Source organism: Periophthalmus magnuspinnatus, chromosome 15, assembly GCF_009829125.3.
Source record: "Periophthalmus magnuspinnatus isolate fPerMag1 chromosome 15, fPerMag1.2.pri, whole genome shotgun sequence".
Classification (NCBI taxonomy): domain Eukaryota; kingdom Metazoa; phylum Chordata; class Actinopteri; order Gobiiformes; family Gobiidae; genus Periophthalmus; species Periophthalmus magnuspinnatus.
The window spans coordinates 8,424,938-8,448,367 of NC_047140.1; the positions used below are offsets into that span (position 1 = coordinate 8,424,938).

Below are 23,430 nucleotides of genomic sequence, written 5' to 3' on the forward strand. Positions count from 1 at the left end.
ACTTGACTAGGGTGACCAGACGCCCCTATTGACTCGGGACAGTCCCATTTTGGAGCCCTGTGTCCCCTGTCCCAGCAGATTTTTTCAAAACCTGTGATTTGTCTCAGTTTTATACAAGAAATGTCCCAGGTGTCCCTATTTTTGACCAATTTAATCCCCATCAACAGTGAAGAAGGAGATATATTGTCATGTGCAATATGGGGGTGTCCAATCAGTCAACACAAGAAACCTCTTTTCTTCTTTAAGCATGAATCTGACCTGGTTTTGGTTTTAAGTGATAATAAGTGAAATATAGGGATGGGTATAAATAAAATAGTTAAAATTGTGTAACCTTGTCCATTCTCAATTCACATGTGTCAGTCATAATCTGAGGGACTTCTGTTGGGGCATTTTTTTAAACACATTTCTCTAAATCTTTGCTAAATAAATGACGATACAACATATTCCATTCCTTACTGTTGGCGGGGATCAGATTGGTCAAAAATAGGGATACCTAGGACATTTCTTGTGTAAAACTAGGACAAATCATCCGTTTTGCATACATCTGCTGGGACAGGAGACTCAGGGCTCCAAACTGGGACTGTCCTGGGTCAATTGGGACATCAGGCAATGTGGTGAATGTGGAAGACGTGACAAAGCCCTTACACTTACTACAAAAGCATTTTATAACGTGACAATGTTTCAATCACTGGATCTTGCTCAGGTCTTTACTGCTGTGATTTGAACCAAAATTTCTGACGGACTTGGATTTTTTTCAGTGTAAAACCCTCAAGGACACAACTTGGACTGGACTTGGGCTCCACTCAGACGATGAGGTCCAGAGAGACTTGGAATCAAACAATGACAACCTCGAGAATGAGAGCGATGAACTGTTGCTAATGCTCACAAATCATGCTGGTGGTTGGTTTTTAAATATAAATATAAATATATCTACAAAAAAAAAAATAATATCAGTGGTTTTCAGTTTCTATGTCATAATGTCACACAGCCAAGAGATAAACTTTTATTAATTTTAGCTGCCCCCACATTGCTAGCTTGATGTTCATTCACCTTATAGGCTACAGCAGCTCATCTAAAATCACATGAATGTTAGCATAATGTATGGTGTGAGCTTTTACCCTTGTTATAAGTTTGACTCCAAATGTCATGTCCAAGCAATAACAGGAGTTGAATAGTCTACTTGAATCATGCATTTAATTTAAGGCTGAAAATAGACGTTTAGCACGATTAGCTTAAAGTGAGCGGGGTGTCCTGAGGTGTGCCGACCGCTGTGGCCTCTCTGACCTGAGCCCACCTGATTTGACCCACAGGATAAACCCGCTTAGGGGTCAGTATGCTAACACAATCCTCTGCCGCGTTAGCTAGCTCTACTGTATGTCCATGCCTCACTGTAGCTTCATAAATAAGTCAGCACTGTACCGCCACATGCTGATCACCGCCATGTATTATTTAATGTGACCATAATCTATATTTCAGAGCAGATGATGGTGCCATGTACAACAGTGTGATTGCTAAAACAAACACATTTTAGGGTGAAGCTAGCTGCAGTGAAGTCAATAGACCTATGCTGTTTTTACAGGCAAGCTGCTGTTACTTCACTGTGCACTTGTCACTGTCTGGTCTAGGACTGCTCTTGGGAAAAGGCAGAATGTTCAGAACAATATTTCAAGGTGACTGGTTTATAACAAAAAAACCTTTTGTAATTAAACTTTCAAAAAGCACAGGCAACAATTCCCATTCACAAATGCTAAAACTACTTTTTTTTGTCTCTTCAAAAAATTAAAAAATCTGCAAAGCTTTGCCAACAGCTTCCACCCTAACCCAAATTCTCCCTGTAATTGCTCCAGTTTCTGACCCACTGGTGAGTTCAACCTCAGACACAGATGCAGGTGCTTGTCCTGAATTTGTGAACACACAAATGTTGCCTAGAACTGTAATAGTTCTGTCTGTGTAATCCCTCAGTCATCCAGATCTGATCCATAGCAAAAGACGAAGTTTAAATCTGTCAACTGGACAAATCATTGCAGGACTGAGGACATTTGGCTGCTCATCCAAGATCTTCAGGTCAGATTACTGGTGGACACTGCTTTATATCTGTCTGAAGGAAGGAGCTAACTACATTGTCTCCAGTTTTAGCCTTATTGGCCCTGTTCAACTTTTGATGGCCCTGCTATTGTTCACTTCTTTTCTTTTCGTTGGGTCTGAGGATGGAATCATAGATCTGTGAGAGATTATGTCTCAGGCGTCATTCCTGTTTAAGGAAAGGCTGTCTTTCCTAACAAAAATAGCTTCTTTAACTCCCCTCTCAAACCATTTCTTTTCACTGTCTAAGATCTGAAATTCACCATCTTCACTATCTTCAAAGAAGAGGTTTGTGTCTTTGAGATGGAGATATACAGCAGACTGGGGTCCAGAGGAGCTCTCTGTCGTAACGGTGCGGGTCAGGACCAAAGTATGCGGACTCAGAGCAGGTTGACAGTGTTTATTTACAAGTCTGTGAATCAGAGTCTTAAATAGTTCAGATAACACACATGAGGACCCAGGAAGCAGGAGGCAGGCAGGACGGACGGAGAGCGGGACGGGAACGGGAAGCCGGGGCTAGAGTGAAGACGGGAGCGGGGACGAGACCAGGACAGACAGGGCCGGCGTTGTCCAAGGAGCGGGACCCAGGGTAAGAGGCAGGCGGGACGCCAGAGAGCACGACAGGCAGTGCAGAGTGGGATGACTGTACCAGAGCGTAGAGGCAGGAGCAGGAGCGGGCGAGGGCAGGAGTCTGGAAAGGTGGCAAAAATTCAAAATGAGAACAAGCAGGCGGGGAACAGGAATGCAAAAAACAGAGCTGGAACATTCACGTTTTACACGCGGACGGTCTGGCTCCGAGTGTAGTCTGCCGAGTCTTCTTATACGCCACCACAGGTGAGGGTGATTGCGCTAATGCGCTCCAGGTGTGAGCAGAAGGAGTCAGAGACTCCGCCCAGCTCCAGACAGACAGGTGAGGGAGGGGGAGAGAGAGTACAGGAGGGCAGCAACAAACAGACATCATGACACTCTCACACCGGTGTTGGTACATCCTCTTATGGAGTGTCTGTTTAGTTTCTCCAGTGTAACGCTCACTGCACTCTTCACTACACTGAATGGAGTAGACCACATTACTTTGTTTATGGCTCAGGGTTTTGTCCTTTGGGTGAACCAGTTTCTGTCTTAAAATGTGTGTAGGTTTGAAGCAGACCGGAATCTCATACTGTCTGAAAATTCTCTGAAGTTTTTCAAACACACCTGCTGTGTAAAGAATAGTTATGCCTATTCATCCGCCTGTCCTTCTAGGTCTATCCTTCTAAGTTGGAGACAATAGCTGTTTAGTTTAGTGTAGTTAGCTCCTCCCTTCGGATACATATAAGGCAGTGTCCACCAGTAATCTGACCAGAACTGAAGAAGCCGTTCGGATGAGCAGTGAAACGTCTTCACTCCCACAACGGTTTGTCCAGTTGACAGATTTAAACCTCATCTTTTGCTATAGTTCTGTTAGAATATTTGCTATCTGAAATTAGCACATTATAAACAAACACAGAAGGATACATGGAGCCATGACATGATTTACTCTCTCTTTTCCATGGATGGGAAAAAGGGAGCGTATATTGTGTATTTTATCTTTTATTGTTCTGAAACAAATTTCCAAATGTAGGCATGCGCTTAGAAAATGAAGCCTTTAGGCTTATCAGCAAGGTTTATTCCATGAAAAAATGAAAGCAAATATTCAAATACTTCTTCCATGAAAAAGCATCATTTGATAGTTGAAGGGGGTACTTTACTTTATGAGGTATTAACTGCTAACACATAACATATTTAGACCACAATGTTACCTTTTATTTTTTTGAAAATGCTATATTCACCGAAACTAAGGTATTAACATGTTTTATAAGTTTCACTTTTGTTCCCTCCCCCCTCCCTTTGCACCCCGCTCTAAGTCACTCCCCCTTTTGAGCACTATCACAACATAATAACTGTACATCCCGCTAATGAAACTACTGCACATCGCATCAGGTTTGTGAAGTTGTAGTGTATTGTTTTGTATCATGATTTTGTATATTTAAAAGAATAGTTGTGCAGGAGCATGGGTGATGTAGACTTGTGGGTTGAGCTTCGGACAGAAGGGGTACTGCTAACCATAAAGAGAGTTCTAATAGTACTCGAGAGAGATCACTAAATTGCTCAAACATGCATAGATGGCATATAAAACCTTTTAAGCCATGTTTTTGATGAGAGAACAACACTATAACGTCAACACATGTTTAAAATCAATTGATGTAAAGCCCTAGTTTGTCCATTGTAAATGTGACCATTTACAATGGACAGACCCTCTAGGCACTCAAAGCGTTTTACATCAAGGAACCACTTACTCATTCATACACCTGGGGACACAAACACTGATGGGTAAAGTGTCTTGTCCAAGGACACAACGACAGTATTAATTTGTGGGCCTGGAATCGCACTGCCAACCTGTGGATCAATGGATCTGACCACTCAACCAATGATGTTTATGTTGAGAGGGGGATTTGAACCACCAACCTCCGGATCAATGGACAAACACTCTAACACACTTTACTGCTTTACGAATCCATTAATATCACTGTTATTGAATATATCGCACCAACCATCTGAACAGTCCATGAACTCTTTACACTGAACAGCCCTGAGCCCCTGATCACACACTCTTTAGCTCACCGTATATTTGTTGAATCTTTCATGAGTTGTTGTGGTCTCCTGTATTATGGTCATGTTCTATTGGCCCCTCCTCTGGGCTTGGCTGAACTCTGTCTGAACCTGCACTTGAACCCTGATTGAACCACACTAAACTGACCCATTAAGCTACTTTGGGTGTAAAGCGCTTGTACGGTGGCACACAAGGGACACCCAGAGCCAGCGCACCGTCACCATAGGCCCAAACACCTGTTAATTATTGGGCATGTGCCATTAGAGCGCTATTACACAGGGAGATACAGCAGATTACATAACAGAAGTGCTGACGAGGGATTTTACATGGATTGCACAGTCTACAACACCAAGTTGACCACACTTAGCAGCAAATATTAAACAGTTAGGATCGTTAAAGTGAAACTAAATCCACTTTCACTACTACAAAATGACATATGGTGTGGTGTGTCTACTGTTTCTAGTCCTTCCCAGTCCATTTTAGTGTACTTGGTGACATCACAAAAGACTGCCCTAGTTATAAAACCAGAGTTCCTGATTACAAACACCTGGCTGCAGGGGAGGAGTTTGAAGTGTAGATACCTGTTGGACCAATCTCACTGCTCCTTATATGCCCAGGCCCTGCCCCTCCTCCCCCCTCACTCTCTCTTTTAGTCCACCGGGTACTGCCCAGTTTATCAGCTAAAATGTAGTTGTAGGCGGAGTTTAGGTGTTTAGTCCCGCTTTGCTATACATGCATGTTTCAAGGTCTGTTTCAAGATGAACTGCGACAGAGAAACAACTGTCTGGGATTGTCTCTGTAAGTTGCTTCCATGTGATTCTCATTCAGTGTTTCTGATTGCATAAAATTCTTTGCAACTGCTTCCAAATGAACAAAAAAAAAATCCTACAAAAAGCTCTGTAATTATAGGAAATATTATTCAGTCTATTGTATTATGGAAATGGAGTAGCTGGCTGTCTATATACCTAGAATGAGAAAAACTTATGTATATATATATATGTCCTCTGTCTGCAGGTTAAGACTCTGGACACATATACATACATTTTATTTAAAGATGATGTCATGTTAAAAGACTTAAAAGGTCCTATATTACGTGAAACTGACTCATGTGAACTTTTAACAAAACACTGTTGCCTTCTCAAAAACATACATATTGTTGTGTTTTGTTTCATTCACACATGTTTGAGTAATCCTGCATTATTAGCCTGCATCCCCAAATCTCAAAATGCCCTGTTCCACCTTGTGATGTCATTTGGTGATACTTTTAAGGTTAATTGCTATTTTCATCTTCAATTGAACAGATTTATTCTACAATATACTGCTTGTTGCTTTTGTTTTTGATTTTTTTTTAACCTTTTCTACAGTAGAGATTGTCAATAAAAAGTCTATAATACCTGCGGGTGCATCAAGAAGCAAAGTGGTTTCAATGAGGCTAAAACAATAGCTGCAACTTCAAAGTTTGGCAAATCCAGGGCTGAAATTATCCAAATGATTCTAGTGAAGGTGTGTGGAGCAGTTCCTTTATTACCACATGACACCACAAGGTGGAACAGAGTGTTTTCTGTTTGAGAGAAGAACTCGGCCTAAATGTGCAGGGTTTGTGTGTTAAACATGTGTGAATGAAACAAACTGTATATATACATACCTAATCTGCTAATGAGAGTGGGCGCACTTCCAGCTCCATCAAGTCTGGCTCCAATTCACTTTCTATTGAAAAACTTTTGCCCCTCTCTCTGTAACTGCTGCTGTCAGACTCGTCATTTTGGTCTTGGTCTATTGTGTCCATAAACCAAAATATGAACATTAATAACAGACAAATCAGGCGCCTTCCTTCGGCTCTATATTTGCCCTTATAACTGCTAACTGACTAAGAGCGGTTCAGAAGCCCTTCATGAAGAAAAATACAACAAGGCAGTTTACGTCGCCCGGACTGGCGTTACCGGGGCCCCACCCTGGAGCCAGGCCTGGGGTGGGTGCTCGGCAGCGAGCGCCTGGTGGCCGGGCCTTTCCCCACGGGGCCCGGTCGGGCCCAGCCCGAAGAAACGACGTGGGGCCGTCCTCCCGTGGACCCACCACCTGCGGGAGGAGCCATGAGGGGCGGGTGCGGAGAGATCCGGGTAGCAGTCGAAGGCGGGGACCTCGACGACCGGATCTCCGGACATGGAGACTAGCTCTGGGGACATGGAATGTCACCTCGCTGGGGGGGAAGGAGCCTGAGCTTGTGCGGGAGGTTGAGCGTTACCGGCTAGATATAGTCGGCCTCACCTCCACGCACAGCTTGGGCTCTGGAACCCATCTTCTTGAGAGGGGTTGGACTCTCCATTTCTCTGGCGTTGCCCGCGGGGAGCGGCGGCGAGCTGGTGTGGGCTTGCTCATTGCCCCACAGCTCAGCCGCTGCGTGTTGGGGTTCACTCCGGTGAACGAGAGGGTCGCGTCCCTGCGCCTTCGGGTCGGGGACAGGTCTCTCACTGTTGTGTCGGCCTACGGGCCAAACAGCAGTGCAGAGTACCCGGCCTTCTTGGAGTCCCTGGGAGGGGTACTAGACAGTGCACCAACCGGGGACTCCGTTGTTCTCCTGGGGGACTTCAACGCCCATGTGGGTAACGACAGTGACACTTGGAGGGGCGTGATTGGGAGGAATGGCCTCCCCGATCTGAACCCGAGCGGTGTTTTGTTATTGGACTTCTGTGCTAGTCACAGCTTGTCCATAACAAACACCATGTTCGAGCACAAGGGTGTCCATCGGTGCACATGGCACCAGGACACTCTAGGTCGGAGGTCGATGATCGACTTTGTTGTCGTGTCATCTGACCTCCGACCGCGTGTCTTGGACACTCGGGTGAAGAGAGGGGCTGAGCTGTCAACCGATCACCACCTGGTGGTGAGTTGGATCCGCTGGCGGAGGAGGAAGCCGGACAGACCTGGCAGGCCCAAGCGTATTGTGAGGGTCTGCTGGGAACGTCTGGCGGAGCCCTCTGTCAGGGGGGTCTTCAACTCCCGCCTCCGGGAGAGCTTCTCCCTGATCCCGGGGGAGGTTGGAGACATGGACTCCGAGTGGGCCATGTTCTCCACCTCTATTGTTGATGCGGCTGCTCGTAGCTGTGGTCGTAAGGTCTGTGGTGCTTGTCGCGGTGGCAATCCCCGAACCCGGTGGTGGACACCGGAAGTAAGGGATGCCGTCAAGCTGAAGAAGGAGTCCTATCGAGCCTTGTTGGCTCGTGGGACTCCTGAGGCAGCTGATGAGTACCGGCAGGCCAAGCGTGCCGCGGCTCGGGCAGTCACAGAGGCAAAAACTCGGGGTTGGGAGGAGTTCGGGGAGGCCATGGAGGAGGACTATCGGACGGCCTCAAAGAGATTCTGGCAAACCGTCCGACGCCTCAGGAGGGGAAAGCAGTGCTTCACCAACACTGTTTACAGTGCGGGTGGAGAGCTGCTGACCTCGACTGGGGATGTTGTCGGGCGGTGGAAGGAATACTTTGAGGATCTCCTCAATCCCACTGTCACGTCTTCCGAGGAGGAAGCAGAAACTGGGGACCCAGAGGCGGACTCGTCCATCACCCTGGCTGAAGTCACTGAGGTGGTTGGCAAGCTCCTCGGTGGCAAGGCTCCGGGGGTGGATGAGATCCGTCCTGAGTACCTCAAGTCTCTGGATGTTGTGGGACTGTCTTGGCTGACACGTCTCTGCAACATCGCGTGGCGGTTGGGGACAGTACCTGTGGAATGGCAGACCGGGGTGGTGGTCCCTCTGTATAAAAAGGGGGACCGGAGGGTGTGTTCCAATTACAGGGGAATCACACTCCTCAGCCTTCCCGGTAAGGTCTATTCCAGGGTGCTGGAGAGGAGAATCCGACCGATAGTCGAACCTCGGATTCAGGAGGAGCAGTGTGGTTTTCGTCCTGGTCGGGGAACACTGGACCAGCTCTATACTCTCCATCGGGTCCTCTAGGGCTCATGGGAGTTTGCCCAACCAGTCCACATGTGTTTTGTGGACCTGGAGAAGGCATTCGACCGTGTCCCTCGTGGTGTCCTTTGGGGGGTGCTCTGGGAGTATGGGGTCCGGGGCTCTTTGCTAAGGGCTGTCCGGTCCCTGTATGACCGGAGCAGGAGCTGTGTTCGCATTGCCGGCAGTAAGTCAGACCTGTTCCCAGTGCATGTTGGACTCCGCCAGGGCTGCCCTTTGTCACCGGTTCTGTTCATTATATTTATGGACAGAATTTCTAGGCGCAGTCAGGGGCCGGAGGGGGCCTGGTTTGGGAACCACAGGATTTCATCTCTGCTGTTTGCAGATGATGTTGTCCTGATGGCTTCTTCGAGCCAGGACCTGCAGCAGGCACTGGGGCGGTTTGCAGCCGAGTGTGAAGCGGCTGGGATGAGAATCAGCTCCTCCAAATCCGAGGCCATGGTTCTCGACCGGAAAAAGGTGGTTTGCTCCCTCCGGGTGGGTGGTGAGTCTCTGCCCCAAGTGGAGGAGTTCAAGTATCTCGGGGTCTTGTTCACGAGTGAGGGAAGGATGGAGCGTGAGATTGACAGGCGGATCGGTGCAGCGTCTGCAGTGATGCGGTCGCTGTATCGGTCCGTTGTGGTAAAGAAGGAGCTGAGCCGGAAGGCGAAGCTCTCGATTTACCGGTCAATCTACGTTCCTACCCTCACCTATGGTCATGAGCTTTGGGTAATGACCGAAAGGACAAGATCGCGGATACAAGCGGCTGAAATGGGCTTCCTCCGCAGAGTGGCCGGGCGCACCCTTAGGGATAGGGTGAGGAGCTCGGTCACACGGGAGGAGCTCGGAGTAGAGCCGCTGCTCCTACACGTTGAGAGGAACCAGCTGAGGTGGCTCGGGCATCTGCTCAGGATGCCTCCTGGACGCCTCCCTAGGGAGGTGTTCTGGGCATGTCCCACCGGGAGGAGGCCCCGGGGAAGACCCAGGACACGCTGGAGGGACTATGTCTCTCGGCTGGCCTGGGAACGCCTTGGGGTCCCACCGGAGGAGCTGGAGGACGTGTCCGGGGTGAGGGAAGTCTGGGAGTCCCTGCTTAGACTGCTGCCCCCGCGACCCGGCCCCGGATAAGCGGAAGAAAATGGATGGATGGATGGATGGATAACTGCTAACCTCGATGAACATTTGACTGGAGCACTATTGGTGACGTCACCCTCACTTTACCCATTTCTTTATACAGTCTATGGAATGAAACAAAACACAACTCTAGTTTTGTGTTTGTGATGGAGAAATAACATTAAAACATAGATGAGAAAATAGCATAATATGGACCCTTTACAGATGATGTCATGCAATACGACCTTAATATTTTGGGGATAATGAAACCTGCTTCAAACAAAATTTCTATGACCAAAAAATATATTTTTGCAAAGCAGTAATCATTGTGCGTACACATTCTTTCTCGCTTAATTTTAGTCTTGAATATACTGCACATGTCATGACATCCACACTCTATTCACTCCATAAATGATCCATTCTTTGTTTGTTGTCTGTTTCTGTACAGAACCATAACACTGGGCTAGCCTTAATGCTGTCAGAGCGCATTAGCCTGAGCGCGCCTGTACTGTACCGCGGCACGTCCCTCTGGAGAGTGCAGTGCAGGGAGTAGATGGTCCCGCTCACAGATGTGGGAGATATTATGAGCCGTTATGCTAAGAAACGCCAAACTAAATCAAGCTGACTCTGTAGCGCTACTGTACGGGGTCATGCATAGTTTACGGCTAAAATTAGTACCATATTAGCTGCCTATACCTCTAGTACAAACATGCTAGGCTAAGCTAACACCCTTGAGCCAGGCCACCCACGCATTAGCTTTACGGTACAGTAGAGAGAGTACAGAGCACACATGTCATGGAGAGGATGAGGCGCAGAGATAGGGAGGATTGAGGTTATGTCGGTGATGCAACACACACATAGCAGCATCGGTTACACATGAAAACATCGGGTGAACAGTGTTTCCATGGCGGCCGCCTCCCCAGCCTCTCTAGTATTTGGGATGTAACACACTGACCTACATTTGGGGAGCACAGACGGAGGAGGTGTGGGTGCAAAGAGCAAGGGATGTGGCTTTGTTTCAGCTGTTAACTGATATCAGCCATACTCATTAAAGAGGAGGACTTTTTAAACTTTCTACCATGTTATAATGTTGTTCCCTCATTAAAACATGCCTGAAGAAGTTTTAGATGTCATCCATGTATGTTTGAGTAATCTTGTGATCTCGTTCCGATTCGACCCTTCTTACAGTTAGCTGTAAGATTCTGCCCAATGCTCCGCCCACAAGCCTATATCACCCATGCTCCCACATGACAATTCTCCGTAAATTTTCAAAAACATGAGACAAAACTGTACTCTACAACTTCACAAACCTGATGTGATGTGCAGTAGTTTCATCAGTGAGATGCACGGTGATTGTTTTGTGATTGCGCTCTGAAGGGGAGTGAATTAGCGTGGAGAGCAAAGGAGAGGGGGACTCTTAACTTATTAAACATGTTAATATGTTGTTTTTGGTGATTATAGCATTTTCAAAACAATAAAAGGTAACATGGTGATCTAAATATGTTAATATTCAATAGAACTACCTCCTCTTTAATTTAAAGAGAAAGATGTGCTTTTTTCAGTATTTAACAATGAACAATCACATGTGAAGATCATTATTTTACATTTTGTTCTTTGTAAGCTGCAATATTGATCTAAAATGAATTACCAATAGAAAGAGCTCCATTGACCTTCAAAATGGCAAAGCATTCCCCGCCTCTTCATAGTCGCCTTTCACCAAAACAAGCAGCAGATTTTGATTTTCATGTATGACATTTTTGAACCCTTTATGTATGACCTGGAATCTAAATTTCTCAAAAAATTGCAAGAAAATTGGGCGGAGATAGGGTGCAGGTGAAAACAGAACTTTTCTGAGCACTAAGTCTTAAGAGCAAGACAATGTAAGATGAGTAAAACATGTACAAATCCATCAAAAATACAACCTACAATGGAACTGAAGCTCACAAATGACCCAGCACTGAGTGAGTTAGATACTGGACCCCCCCCCCTCTGGGTGGGACATATGGCTGCACCATTCTAGGTGACTTCATGGTCCTTGTTCTTCTGTCACTCATAAGAGGCTTGTGCGACCCTACAGGTCTAAACCTGCAGCTCTAGGTAAAGGGTCGTGGAAGATTTTCACTTGGATAATAGTTGCGTTATTCATGTGATAAGCTATTGCACTGGAAGCCACATTGTCACTAGATTTGTCTGTTTAGATAGAAAAGGACCTCTGGATGGCAGTTAAAATGTCTCACACACACTGTCAAGATGACCTTTGACCTTTGAAAACCTTTCTATCATGGACCACACTTGGACGATAGAGACTGTATTATAGTAGCCTTTTGTTATCCTGCTAATTATGCTCCTGTCAATTGGCTAATTCCTCTTCTTCACAAGTAATTTCAACAGTATCTGTTCTAGATCGATATATGATATAACCTTAACAGAGCTCAGGATCAAATGTCAGTTGAACCTTTTTGCAGCAAAATGTCAAATAGTGACTTTTGGCTCCTTCTTGGGATCTGAATCTTCTAGATCGGTTGATTTCAAAGAGCCATGCAAAAGCTCTTTTACTATGTATTTATATGACAGAGCCAGAGCCACTCACTTTATCTACAAACTAATCAGAGTGAAATGATGTGTTCAAACTAAGAGTGGGTTTACCCTTCAAACTGATACATCATCTAAAGAAAATGTTGTACTACAGTAATAATATAAAGCATGTTACCAGATTAAAACTGTTATTATAATGTTAAATATGTTCTTGTGCACAAATCCCTCACTTGTGTCACCTGCTCTGCTTCTGAGCTGATTCTTGTGTTGGTTCAGTGTTAATCAGTGTATTGATGAATGGATTAAAATTAGAAAGAAAAAGATTCAGTTCTTTTAAAAAATGGAACTATTCAAAAGAGCCAACTCACTCACAAACGTCACATCACTAGTCCCACATGTTCATAGACATACATTAGCAAAAACAATGTAAAAACAACCACAGATCTATAATAAGACCTGGATGAGACAGTCATCCTCTGTCCTGGTTCTAGTTCACTTAGTGTATTTTTGTGAATTCAAACTTGCCATATTCGTCTGACAGGGCATCCACAGCTTTCACAGAGATTGCATTTTGTAGGGATTCTGCTCTATTTTCACAACATGAACTTTTTAGAATTTTTAAATCCTCAAAGTGCCTAAAAGTTAGCGTTGTAGGATTTAGTCTAGCCCCGCTCTGAGCTCACACTAGCTTGACTCTAGCTCCCAGTGCTCTAGCTCCCATCGTTCTGATTGGTCAGAACTGATCATGTGGTCACATTTCTGTTGTCACATCTTGGCCGGTGCTGGACCAGTATTCAGGAAGTAATGTAGAAGAAAAAAAATTAAAAATTCTTCCATATTACCTGCACTCAACGTTTTCATTGGGAATGAGCACAGACCATTGAAAACAACACAACGCCATCTTTGATCCATCCTCTTGATCTTATCATACTTCCATGAGAACACCCTGATAAGCTGCTGGGTCAGAATACTTTTGAATTAAAGCTAAGTTTAGTATTTAGCATCTTAAAATCTCCATTGTTTTAATATGAGGCTGCTGGAGTGAAAAGTGAAGCGTCTGAAGCCACAGCTGCCCTGCATGTTCCTGTTAGACACACTCACAGAATAAACTACAATGACAAGATGGGTGAAGTGTCTCATGAACACAACAACAGTACTCTGAGCTGTTCCACTATAAAAACGAGAATCTCACTGGCTTGTTTTTCCTTGATCCATTTAACACAAGATCACATGGCTGTAAAAGTCTAGGAACTGACCGCTCCAGAATCTGAGGTGAAATCTATTTGATTTTATTTGTAAATCATAGGTGACCAATGAGCTCCTTTGTTTCACATGTGTCACTGAAAAAAATTATTTAATTGGACAAAATTGTTTGACCAAGCTTGAGACGCAACGGAGGACGTGGGACCAGACTGAGATAAATCTTGGACAGACAAATGGGAGCACTATTCTGGGTGACTTCATGGTCCTGGTTCTTCTGCTCTTCACAAGAGGCTTGTGAGACCCTACAGGTCTAAACCTGCAGCTCTAGGAAAAGGTTCATGGAACATTTTCACTTGGTTAGTAGTTGTGTTATAACCTATTGCACCAAAATTGAGATGGGAAAAACAGCTTTTAGCTGTAATGTATTTCAAGGACATATAAAATGAGATACTTTGGTGCCACAAATGCACTTTAATAATGTGATAACAAACTTTTATACTCACACGTGCACCTGTTTTTAATGTTTTAAATGAACCTATGTACTTATTTGTACTGTGTGTGTGTGTGTGTGTGTTTTGTATTTGAACAGGGCAGTCTAAGTGTTCTCACTGGGCTTTTCCTGTATAAATAAAGATAAATAAATAAATAAATATACCTAGTGTTTTCTCCTCGTTCTGTTTGTTTTGACTCTACCCTCTGTATCGTTGACCGACTGTGTATGTGTATGTGTATGTGTGTGCATATGTCAGCACACACTTTGTATAGAGCGTGTGATGGGTTCAACAAGGCGGAACAGCCCAGCACTCCAGCACAAGCCTCCTCTGTGAACTCTGCCCCCAGGTACTGAAGTCACTCGAGCACACTCCCAATGTAAACACCATTAGGACAAAGACAAGACTATACTCACTCTGAGCTGCACTGATATTAACAAGATGAATGAAAAGTGGGACTAAACCCATAAACACCGCCCACAGCCACAGTTCAAATAGAGCTGATAAACTGAGCAGTGCCTGGAGGACTGAAAAGGAGAGTGAGGAGTTCAGACGATCTGATATGAGGTAAAAGGAACAGTCTGATTGGTCCATCCACACTTCAAACTCCGAACCTGCAGCCAGATGATTTTAATTATAAGCACCTGGCTGTAATCAGGACAGTCTTTTGTGATGTCACCAACTACTTGAAACCACTGGACGCACACACTTAGATTTAGCTGTTTCTGAAAGCAGCAAATGTACCTAGTTTGCGCTAAAATTGACCAAAATGATTAGGGACAGTGAAAAACTTGGATTTAGTGTTTAGCTCCACTTTGATGAGAGGGATTATATAGTGTTTGTACTGTGGTGACAACAAATGGATAATAAAGGAATAATTAATAGATAAATACTTAAAAATGCCAAAGAATGAAATGAAATCAAATGAATACAAAAGTGAATGAAGACATGTAGAAATGTGTGAAAATGCCCCAATATATATATATATTTAATATTCAGGACATAAATATCAGTTTTATTTTATTTATTTATCCATGCATCCATCCATCTTCTTCCAGGGCCGGGTCACGGAGGCAGCAGTTTCAGCTCCCCCGTACCTCACTATCATCAAAGTAGTGGTTAGTGTCTTTGAGTCAAAACAAATGCATTTCTGAGATCACAAATGTTGAATTAAATGTTGAAATATTGACAGAAGTACTCAGCATTCATTTTTTATACTCAACTACTACTACTTAACTTATATTTTGTGTATGAATATATTGATGTATATTGTGATTTATATTGTGATCAATTGTGACTACATTACAGGTGCTGTAGTAAAAAACAGGCATGAAGTGTCTTGCCCAGCGGCACAAATGCAGCATACCCTAAAGACCACAACCCCATTGTCCCAGTAAGTCTCTTCTGCTATGTTAAAACTAATATAGTCAATCAAAGTCACGTTTAGAAGGTTTCACTGAGGTACAGCACTAGTGCTAACACTACTAGCTAACATGTTTTGACAGGAAGTAAGTAAGGTCCCGCTTCCTGTTTTGTATTTTGTCCCAGAACCCAAACTGAAAGCATTTTAGCCCTGAACCTGTCAAAGCGCATCAGCCGACGTCCCACTGTACCTCAGTGATGTTGTCATATATGTCACTGCAGATCTCATATTAAACGAATGACGACCCGAGCAGCTAGCCAAAACAGAGAGGAGAAGGTCAAAGGTCGCTCAAAAAAACAGTCGAGAGCATTTGTAAAACCTGGAAGTCCATATTGTGACGTTGCCGGGGGTAACTGTCAGCCAACCCGTAAAACTGAAAAGATGGAGGTCAATGTGAGACAAAAGTAAGGGCCAGGAACATGACGCAAATGTTGAAATGATAAATCAGGCTTGAAACATTGTATTAAAAATATGACAGGCCGATGAATACAGCATCATACCTCATCATGCCAATCTTTAATATCTGGAGGATTGATTTTGTAGGAAAAAAAATCCTTTATCTGATTTCTTCTAGTCTGGAACATAGTGGAAGCTGAAGCCTTTCCTCCAAAGACTAGGTCCAGGTCAAGGTCAAGTTTATTTCTAAAGCACATTTACCAACGAAGTACTTGTACTGCCCGAAGTGCTGTACAAGATCACATTCATAATAAATCCACATGTCAAGTAAACTGTGGTACACTCAAAGACAGTAAAAACAGTAAGTCAAAAATCTCATGTAATAAAAATGCATCTTTTGCATTCCATTGCAAAAAAGTGATTTTTTTTTTTTTTTTAAGTTTTGAAGTTCTCTATAGAAATGGCTGCTCTCATGTTCAGAGGGAGAGAAGTCCACTTTTTGAGGCCTATTCTGGAGAACGCTCTCAAAGACTAAGGTGGAGAATATGGTGCACTTCAGCCTCTGTTTTGAAACCGTCGAATCCACTCTTTCACTTGGACTTTTGTTTCAAAACAGGTGATGGCTTTGAACCCCATCACTGTCTTTATGAAAAGTGGGTTGGCCATCATTGTCTATGAGAATGTATCTACAAGAAACTACTTCAAAAACTGCCCGAACACCTCACCTACTTGTTAATATTAATTAATTAATTAATTTAATACCAGATCACATGACGGCATAAGGCTAAGGAGTAGCTGAGATGGGAAAAGAGGGCTATTAGGTGTTTTGCTTCACAAAAATGGAGTATACTCCAAGGAAAAGCAAAACTGGATACTTTGGTGAGGTGAGGGGGACGGACCAGGTGAGGAGAGGGAGGAGGGGCAAGGTCAGGGGGGTCAAACTCAAATTCACAGTGGGCTAAAATAAAAAACTAAGACATATTCACGGGCCAAACTCAAAGTTTATTGAAAAACTGACTGCACCTGACATGTAATGTTTAACCTTTTCATATGGAAAAAAACTTTAGTTTTACTTAAATACAAAATCTGGAACAACTCAAGCTTGATATTACAAACATATGAGAAATTAAAAGATGGCCTCATCGGAGCAGGACCTGCAGCAGGCACTGGGGCGGTTTGCAGCCGAGTGTGAAGTGACTGGAATGAGAATCAGCTCCTCCAAATCCGACAACATGGTTCTCGACCGGAAAAAGGTGGTTTGCTCTCTCCGGGTGGGTGGTGAGTCTCTGCCCCAAGTGGAGGAGTTCAAGTATCTCGGGGTCTTGTTCACGAGTGAGGGAAGGATGGAGCGGGAGATTGACAGGCGGATCGGCGCAGTGTCTGAAGTGATGCGGTCGCTGTATCGGTCTGTTATGGTGAAGAAGTTGAGTGGAAAGGCAAAGCTCTCGATTTACCGGTCAATTTACGTTCGTACCCTCACCTATGGTCATGAGCTCTGGGTAATGACCGAAAGGACAAGATCACGGATACAAGCGGCCAAAGTGAGTTTCCTCCACAGGGTGGCCCTCTTAAAGATAGGGTGAGGAGCTCAGTCACATGGGAGGAGCTCGGAGTAGAGCCGCTGCTCCTCCACATCAAGCGGAGCCAGCTGAGGTGGCTCGGGCATCTGCTCAGGATGCCTCCTGGACACCTCCCTAGGGGGGTCTCAAATGTGTTATCTACTGGTGAAAAAATTCAAATAAACTGGTGAAAAAACTCAACTAAACTCAAATAAAGATGGAAGCTTTAAGACACACTCCTTTACCCCAGCCCACAGGCCAGCCTCTATATGTCCAGTACACAGTGTATAGAACGTGTCATCCAAGCTAACATCAGCACGGCCTCAGAGGGGGTGTTAGCATGTTAGCTGCCAGCGCTAATGTCCTGCACTGCCCACTTAGCTCCATCACATGTGCACACAGCAGCCACATGTGTGTGCACAGCATCATTATTTTATGAGCATGAATCTTTTAGTCCACACCAGCACAGCAGCCATTTGACCGGTCTGAAAAATACTTAGTGAGATATGTAAACGCAAAAATAAGTTCAGACAGTACCAACACAGAAAAATGAATGAAGTTGGATGCACAATATTCGAGGAGGTTGAGACGACAAAAGAGGTTAACATCACAGTACAAATATCAAGGTATTAGTAACTGGCTTTGTGTTTATTTTCTGAACACAAGGGCAACTGTAAGCTGTAACCAACGCCAAAACAAGAGCGAAACCACAGCCAGTCTCCAAAACAGACCAGTAACTGACCAATCGAACGTGTCTGTGTAATCCCTTACTTTTGGCTTTTACAATGACCAACAGAACCTTTGCATTAATTGTTGGCATTGCAACCAATTGTCACATACAAAAGCAGCGACATTAACAACACATAAACACATACAAGAACAACAAAAGGTGTCAACTCTGAACCAAACACAAAATATCAGATCATTACAATACACTGGGGCCAACTGATCATTCTAGCAGTTAATCTTTTGATGATTTAACTAGTTTTACTTTTTCACATTGTTTGCAGCAGTCCAAATGTATTTCACACTTTCATAACGCATTCTGAGCATCCTAATTATTATCATATTATCACTATGATGGGTTTATAAGAGCTTTTCACAACTTTTTCCCCCTCAACATCACCGTTAACAACAATTAGCATGCTAACAGAGCACTAACCTCACTTCCTGGTTCACGGTTGATAAAAAATACTTTCTGATTAGATGTGGACAGTACAAAACGGACATATTTTGAACCTAAGAGCTGCTGTTGTAATATATTTACTGGGGCAAGACACATTTTGTTTTATTATGAGGGAAAAAATGGGTGCAGTCCAATTAAGAAATATAGCAACAAAACAATTAGCCAAAAGAAATCACTGAAACTCTATGTGGATGTATTTAAATGAGGGTAAGTTTCATTTAACATGGAAAGGATTGTTTCAGCTGTTATGTGAGCTGCACTAGCACTGATTCATGCTCGGCTGCAGGTGCTGGAGTTTAGGTAGTGACCATGCAGATCAGAGTACCCTCAAGTCCAGTGTTTTTATAATTAAGAATAAATTATAATTACAATTGTTACCCTTGAAAGCTATATTTGATTTGAATAAGCTTACCTCATGTCTGGACTCTGTACCGCGCCATTTGAGGGTACAAGCTTGGAGGAGTCAGGGGCCGGTACGGTAAGGGTCCAGGCATGGGTAAGGACCAAACAGATGATTGGACAGAGAATACAGAATCTCACGAAAACAAGTGGGCAAAAAGCAGATATAAACAGATAATAATTATTTCACACCAAACACTGACTTGATCTTGTGATAAAGATGTGACTTATATGTTGCCAAACATGAGCCAAAACCACAGCATTACATAAAAAAGGGTTAATATGTGGTGTAGGGATCCAGAGAAGGGAAATAAATGGACAAAAACCTGACGATGATAAACTGGAAGTAGTTTTGTGTTTATGGTAGCTTAAGCTTTAACCACGTACAGCAGCACCACCTTTTTGTGATTTGCTGAGCTCAACCTTATAATTAAAGCTATAATTCAGGTTTAATTTAGATAATATTTATAGAGAAAACATGAGTTATGTTTGGGTGACGTCAGTGTGTCATGGAGCAGAGCCCTGCCCCTGGACCCAGGGCCGTGCCCAGTCATAAAACACACCTCAGTAAACAGACGTGCTCTAAAGCAGGTGAACTGTGCCAATGGGGTAAACTCTTTTTTCTTAAATAATTAGACAGGTCCCATTAATCCCTTGTTTATGCTTGGACATCTCTTGGCTCTGTACCCATCTCCTCTGCACCTGTCTGCTCTGAGCTCAGTCTCTGCAGGTGGAGGCTCACAGGTGTGGAGTCGTCAGGATTACTGCTACTGACCACAGGCCGGTGTGAAGGGGTCAACTGGGGTCATGTTTGGTGACACACACTCTGTTCAGAGAACAGAACCCACTGCTTTGGCAACAGTTTGGCCATAAGTGCAGATGCCAGACCAGGGCCAGCGGAAAAACTGACCAGAGCCACACGTGTGAATCCAATGAGGCTGCTTCACTCCTCAGTGCACAGGCACAGATCAGAGAGTTTCTATTGAGAATCTCAACTGTACAAAAGGATAAAACAAAAACATAAAATATTCTAATATAAAAGCAACAACTTATGTTTTTTTCTAGAATATTTAAGAGTAAATCAGTTCAACTGAGGCTGAAAAACTGTTAACTGTAAAACTACCACTTAATGACTTCACCAGGTGAAACTGAGCTTTTTGAGCTTTGGAAATGAAGACTGAATAAACCAGGATTACTCAAATATGTGTGAATTAAACAAGACACAACTCCAGGTATGTTTTTGAGGAGGAAACAGCATTATAACATGACTAAAAGCTCACAGGACTGTGTAATATATGACCTTTAGTAAAGTATAAAGACTTGATTCATAATGAACAAACAGTGATTCAGGCTCAGTAACGACTTCATCAAAACAAACAAAAGTATTGTGTGTTTATTGCACTGAAAGTCCTGTGTCCTTACTGTGAGCGGACTTGCATGTCCACAAACCTGACTCTTATCTGGCCTAGATGAAGGCCTCCTGCTTGGTTCATGGTTGACTATTATGTTCTACAATATGACATAAAGCTTCTGTGTCTCCCTCCATGGAGAATGTGAAATGAAAGAGTTTTTTATCTTTCTATAACGAAGTTAAAGAAGATATCATCTGCTCTACATGTTTTTCTTCTTATTCTGAGTCAGAGTCTGAAAAAGGTTAAAGTGACTTGGGTAATAAGCAGAAAATCTAAAGTTTGCACGGTTTATTAAAAAAAAAAGATTTTTATAAATTAAAGTCTATGAGTTCTACATGAACTGTCCAAATATTTCAGACTTCACCCACTCTCTCTGGACATCACAGCGCCAGAAGATGACGCCACATCCCAGAGAAAACTTTTCAGAAAGTGCATGGAGCGAAAGAAATAATGTAAAACGTCTTTTTTAAGCCTTAAAAACAATGAATGCACATGTTAAAAGAACACAACACACATGCTCGCGTTCAGTGAGGGCTGTAGTTCTAAACGACACAACTGTTTCTACCTGTGACAGATGTGACGCTGTGAGCTTTGCCTCGTCTCATTGTCGTGTGTCGTGTTTCAGTCTGCTGTCTGCTCTCACATGTGTGGTTGTGTGGAGAATAAAAGCTAAAGGGCTTTAGTGAAGCAGTTCTTTGACTTCATCCCTGCTCTGAGCAGCTCTGTTCATTGAGCCTCTGCTCGCTGTTATCTGCAGCACCGCGCGCCGCGGACAGAGGGCGCTCTTGTCCCAGTCAGAGAGCTCTGTGCGTCCGTGCGTGAAGCGTGTGCGCCTTATTCGAGCTTTTTTATTGGTGTGACAGTGGTCCCCTCCACACACGCGCGCACGTCCTGGAGTGTGCGCGCGCAGTGTTTGCCCACATGAATTCAAACAGTTATTGTCGTTGTGAAAACAAAGCCCGGGAAGCTGCCTGTTATTGCCCCGCGCGCAATGACGCACGCGCTCAAACCGACTCAACGCACGTCAATGGACGCGCACGAGGATGAGGTCCGTGCACGCGCGTAAATGCCGCCGGAGAGAGAGAGGGAGATTAAAGAGAGATAGAAATGACAGGTCTGGGAGTTGGAGACGTTAAAGGTCGGAGTGTCGCGCTCAGCTCCTCCTCCGCCATGCAGCCTCTGCTCTAACGCGTCTGCCGCACACCGCGCACTGTCTCCGCTTCTCTCCGCGCGCATAGGGATGGAGGACATTAAGGAGTCCCCGGTGGTGCCCCGTTCTTCGTCCTTCAGCATCAAGAGCCTGCTGCTCCCCTGCAGGAGCGAGTCCTCCCCAGGCTGCGAATCGGACAAGAGCCCCGAGCCTCCAGAGGCAGACCCCGCGGCCAGCGCCGCAGAGCCGGACCGAACTGAGCCCGAGCCCGGGGACGAGGACGAGGACACCGGCGTAGCCAAGGCATCAGAGCACCCAGCCAGCGGCACCGGCGCCAAGAACGGGAAATATGACAAACCCCCGTTTAGCTACAACGCGCTCATCATGATGGCCATCCGCCAGAGCCCCGAGAAGCGCCTCACGCTCAACGGCATCTACGAGTTCATCATGAAGAACTTCCCGTACTACCGCGAGCACAAGCAGGGCTGGCAGAACTCCATCCGCCACAACCTCAGCCTCAACAAGTGCTTCGTTAAAGTGCCGCGCCACTACGACGACCCGGGGAAGGGGAACTACTGGATGCTGGACCCGAGTAGCGACGACGTGTTCATCGGCGGCACCACGGGGAAACTGCGGCGGCGCTCCGCCACTTCCCGGGGCAAACTGGCCATGAAGCGGGGACTGCGCTTTGCTCCGCTGGGACTGGGGCTGAACGAACGGCCCAACAATCCTTTGTATTGGCAGCTCTCGCCCTTCCTCTCCCTGCACCATCACCCGCACTACAACGGTTCTTCACCAGGCTTCCTCAACCAAGCTGCGGGCTACGGGTCACTGCTTCCCGCAGTGGAACAGTTAGGGAACGGAGACCTGAGCCGCTCTTTGCCTCTAGGTTTAACGAACACTTACGGCATGAGCACATCCCCGGTAGGACTGCTTTCGGGACAGACGGGATACTTTGTCTCAGGGAGTGGGCACGCCGGTGCCCCGGGACCTCCGGGTGGAGGGGGCCATCCGCCTCCGCCGTCCCACCTCCAGCAGAGCGGCCCGGGCTTTGGCTTGAGCAGCGGAGCCGCCCCGCAGTCTCTGCTCTCGGACTCTCTGAGGAACAGCTCGCTGCCTCCCTTCAGTCCCGCCGTGTCCTCCGGTTTCCCCGGAGTCCTGTCCCACCAGAAGAGGGTCACTCCAAACGCCTTCCTAAACTGACCGTACCGTCTGTGTGCTCGCGCACTGACGCATGGAGATGTGCCAGGCTGATGATCAAACTGCAGTGGAACTTTGACAGTGTTTTTGCCCCGGGGCCCCGGCGGAGCGGGCCTGGATCGTTATGAGTAAAAGGGATGACGTTACCGCGGGCTGTTGGACTGTACTAGACTTGCCAAAGGTAGCCTCAGTCTAAAATATTCATCTGTTATTTATATCTGTACAGAAGCGGATTCTTCCTTCAGACTATTTATGTTTGTATTTATTGTACATGTTTTGAAATTCTATTGGTCCTTCTGAGCAAAGACAGGCGGCAGACACCAGCGAACAGACAATCCCTCCTCTTCACACGGAGGACACATGGAAAAGCCTTAACGCGCAGACAATCAGGGTGTGTGAAGAACCATAGCCTCTGACCATATCTGTTCTCAGGTCCGGCCCGTGCAGCGCTGGTAGCCACAGATAGAGCCGTGCGTAACGTGCGTAAAACGTCTCCCTCCAAACAGACAATCCAAACAGTTTATAACAGGGTCCCGCTGTGTACACGCGAGGCACAGTGTCTCCGCACAATTCGGCCGTTTAAGGATCCCGTAATCTAAAAAGGTTTGTGAAACTGCGTAAAATACGCATCATCAAGAAGGAGCATGTGTGGATTAATGTCTTTTCTGCGTAAAAGCCTGTCACTATTGTGCGCGCGCGTGTGTGTATGTGA

At 45.2% G+C, this 23,430-nt stretch overlaps 1 protein-coding gene across 1 annotated transcript; it reads left to right on the forward strand.

Moving 5' to 3' along the window:
- The first annotated feature begins 21,512 nt into the window (after window positions 1-21,512).
- On the forward strand, window positions 21,513-23,174 carry foxg1b (forkhead box G1b). The gene has a single exon (XM_033979800.2). The coding sequence runs from the start codon at window positions 21,609-21,611 to the stop codon at window positions 22,719-22,721; it is 1,113 nt and encodes a 370-aa protein (XP_033835691.1). The 5' UTR covers window positions 21,513-21,608; the 3' UTR covers window positions 22,722-23,174.
- The last annotated feature ends 256 nt before the right edge of the window (window positions 23,175-23,430 follow it).

Excerpts from the sequence above, each read along its gene's own strand:
- foxg1b (XM_033979800.2), top strand. The coding sequence starts at position 21,609 with ATGGAGGACATTAAGGAGTCCCCGGTGGTGCCCCGTTCTTCGTCCTTC.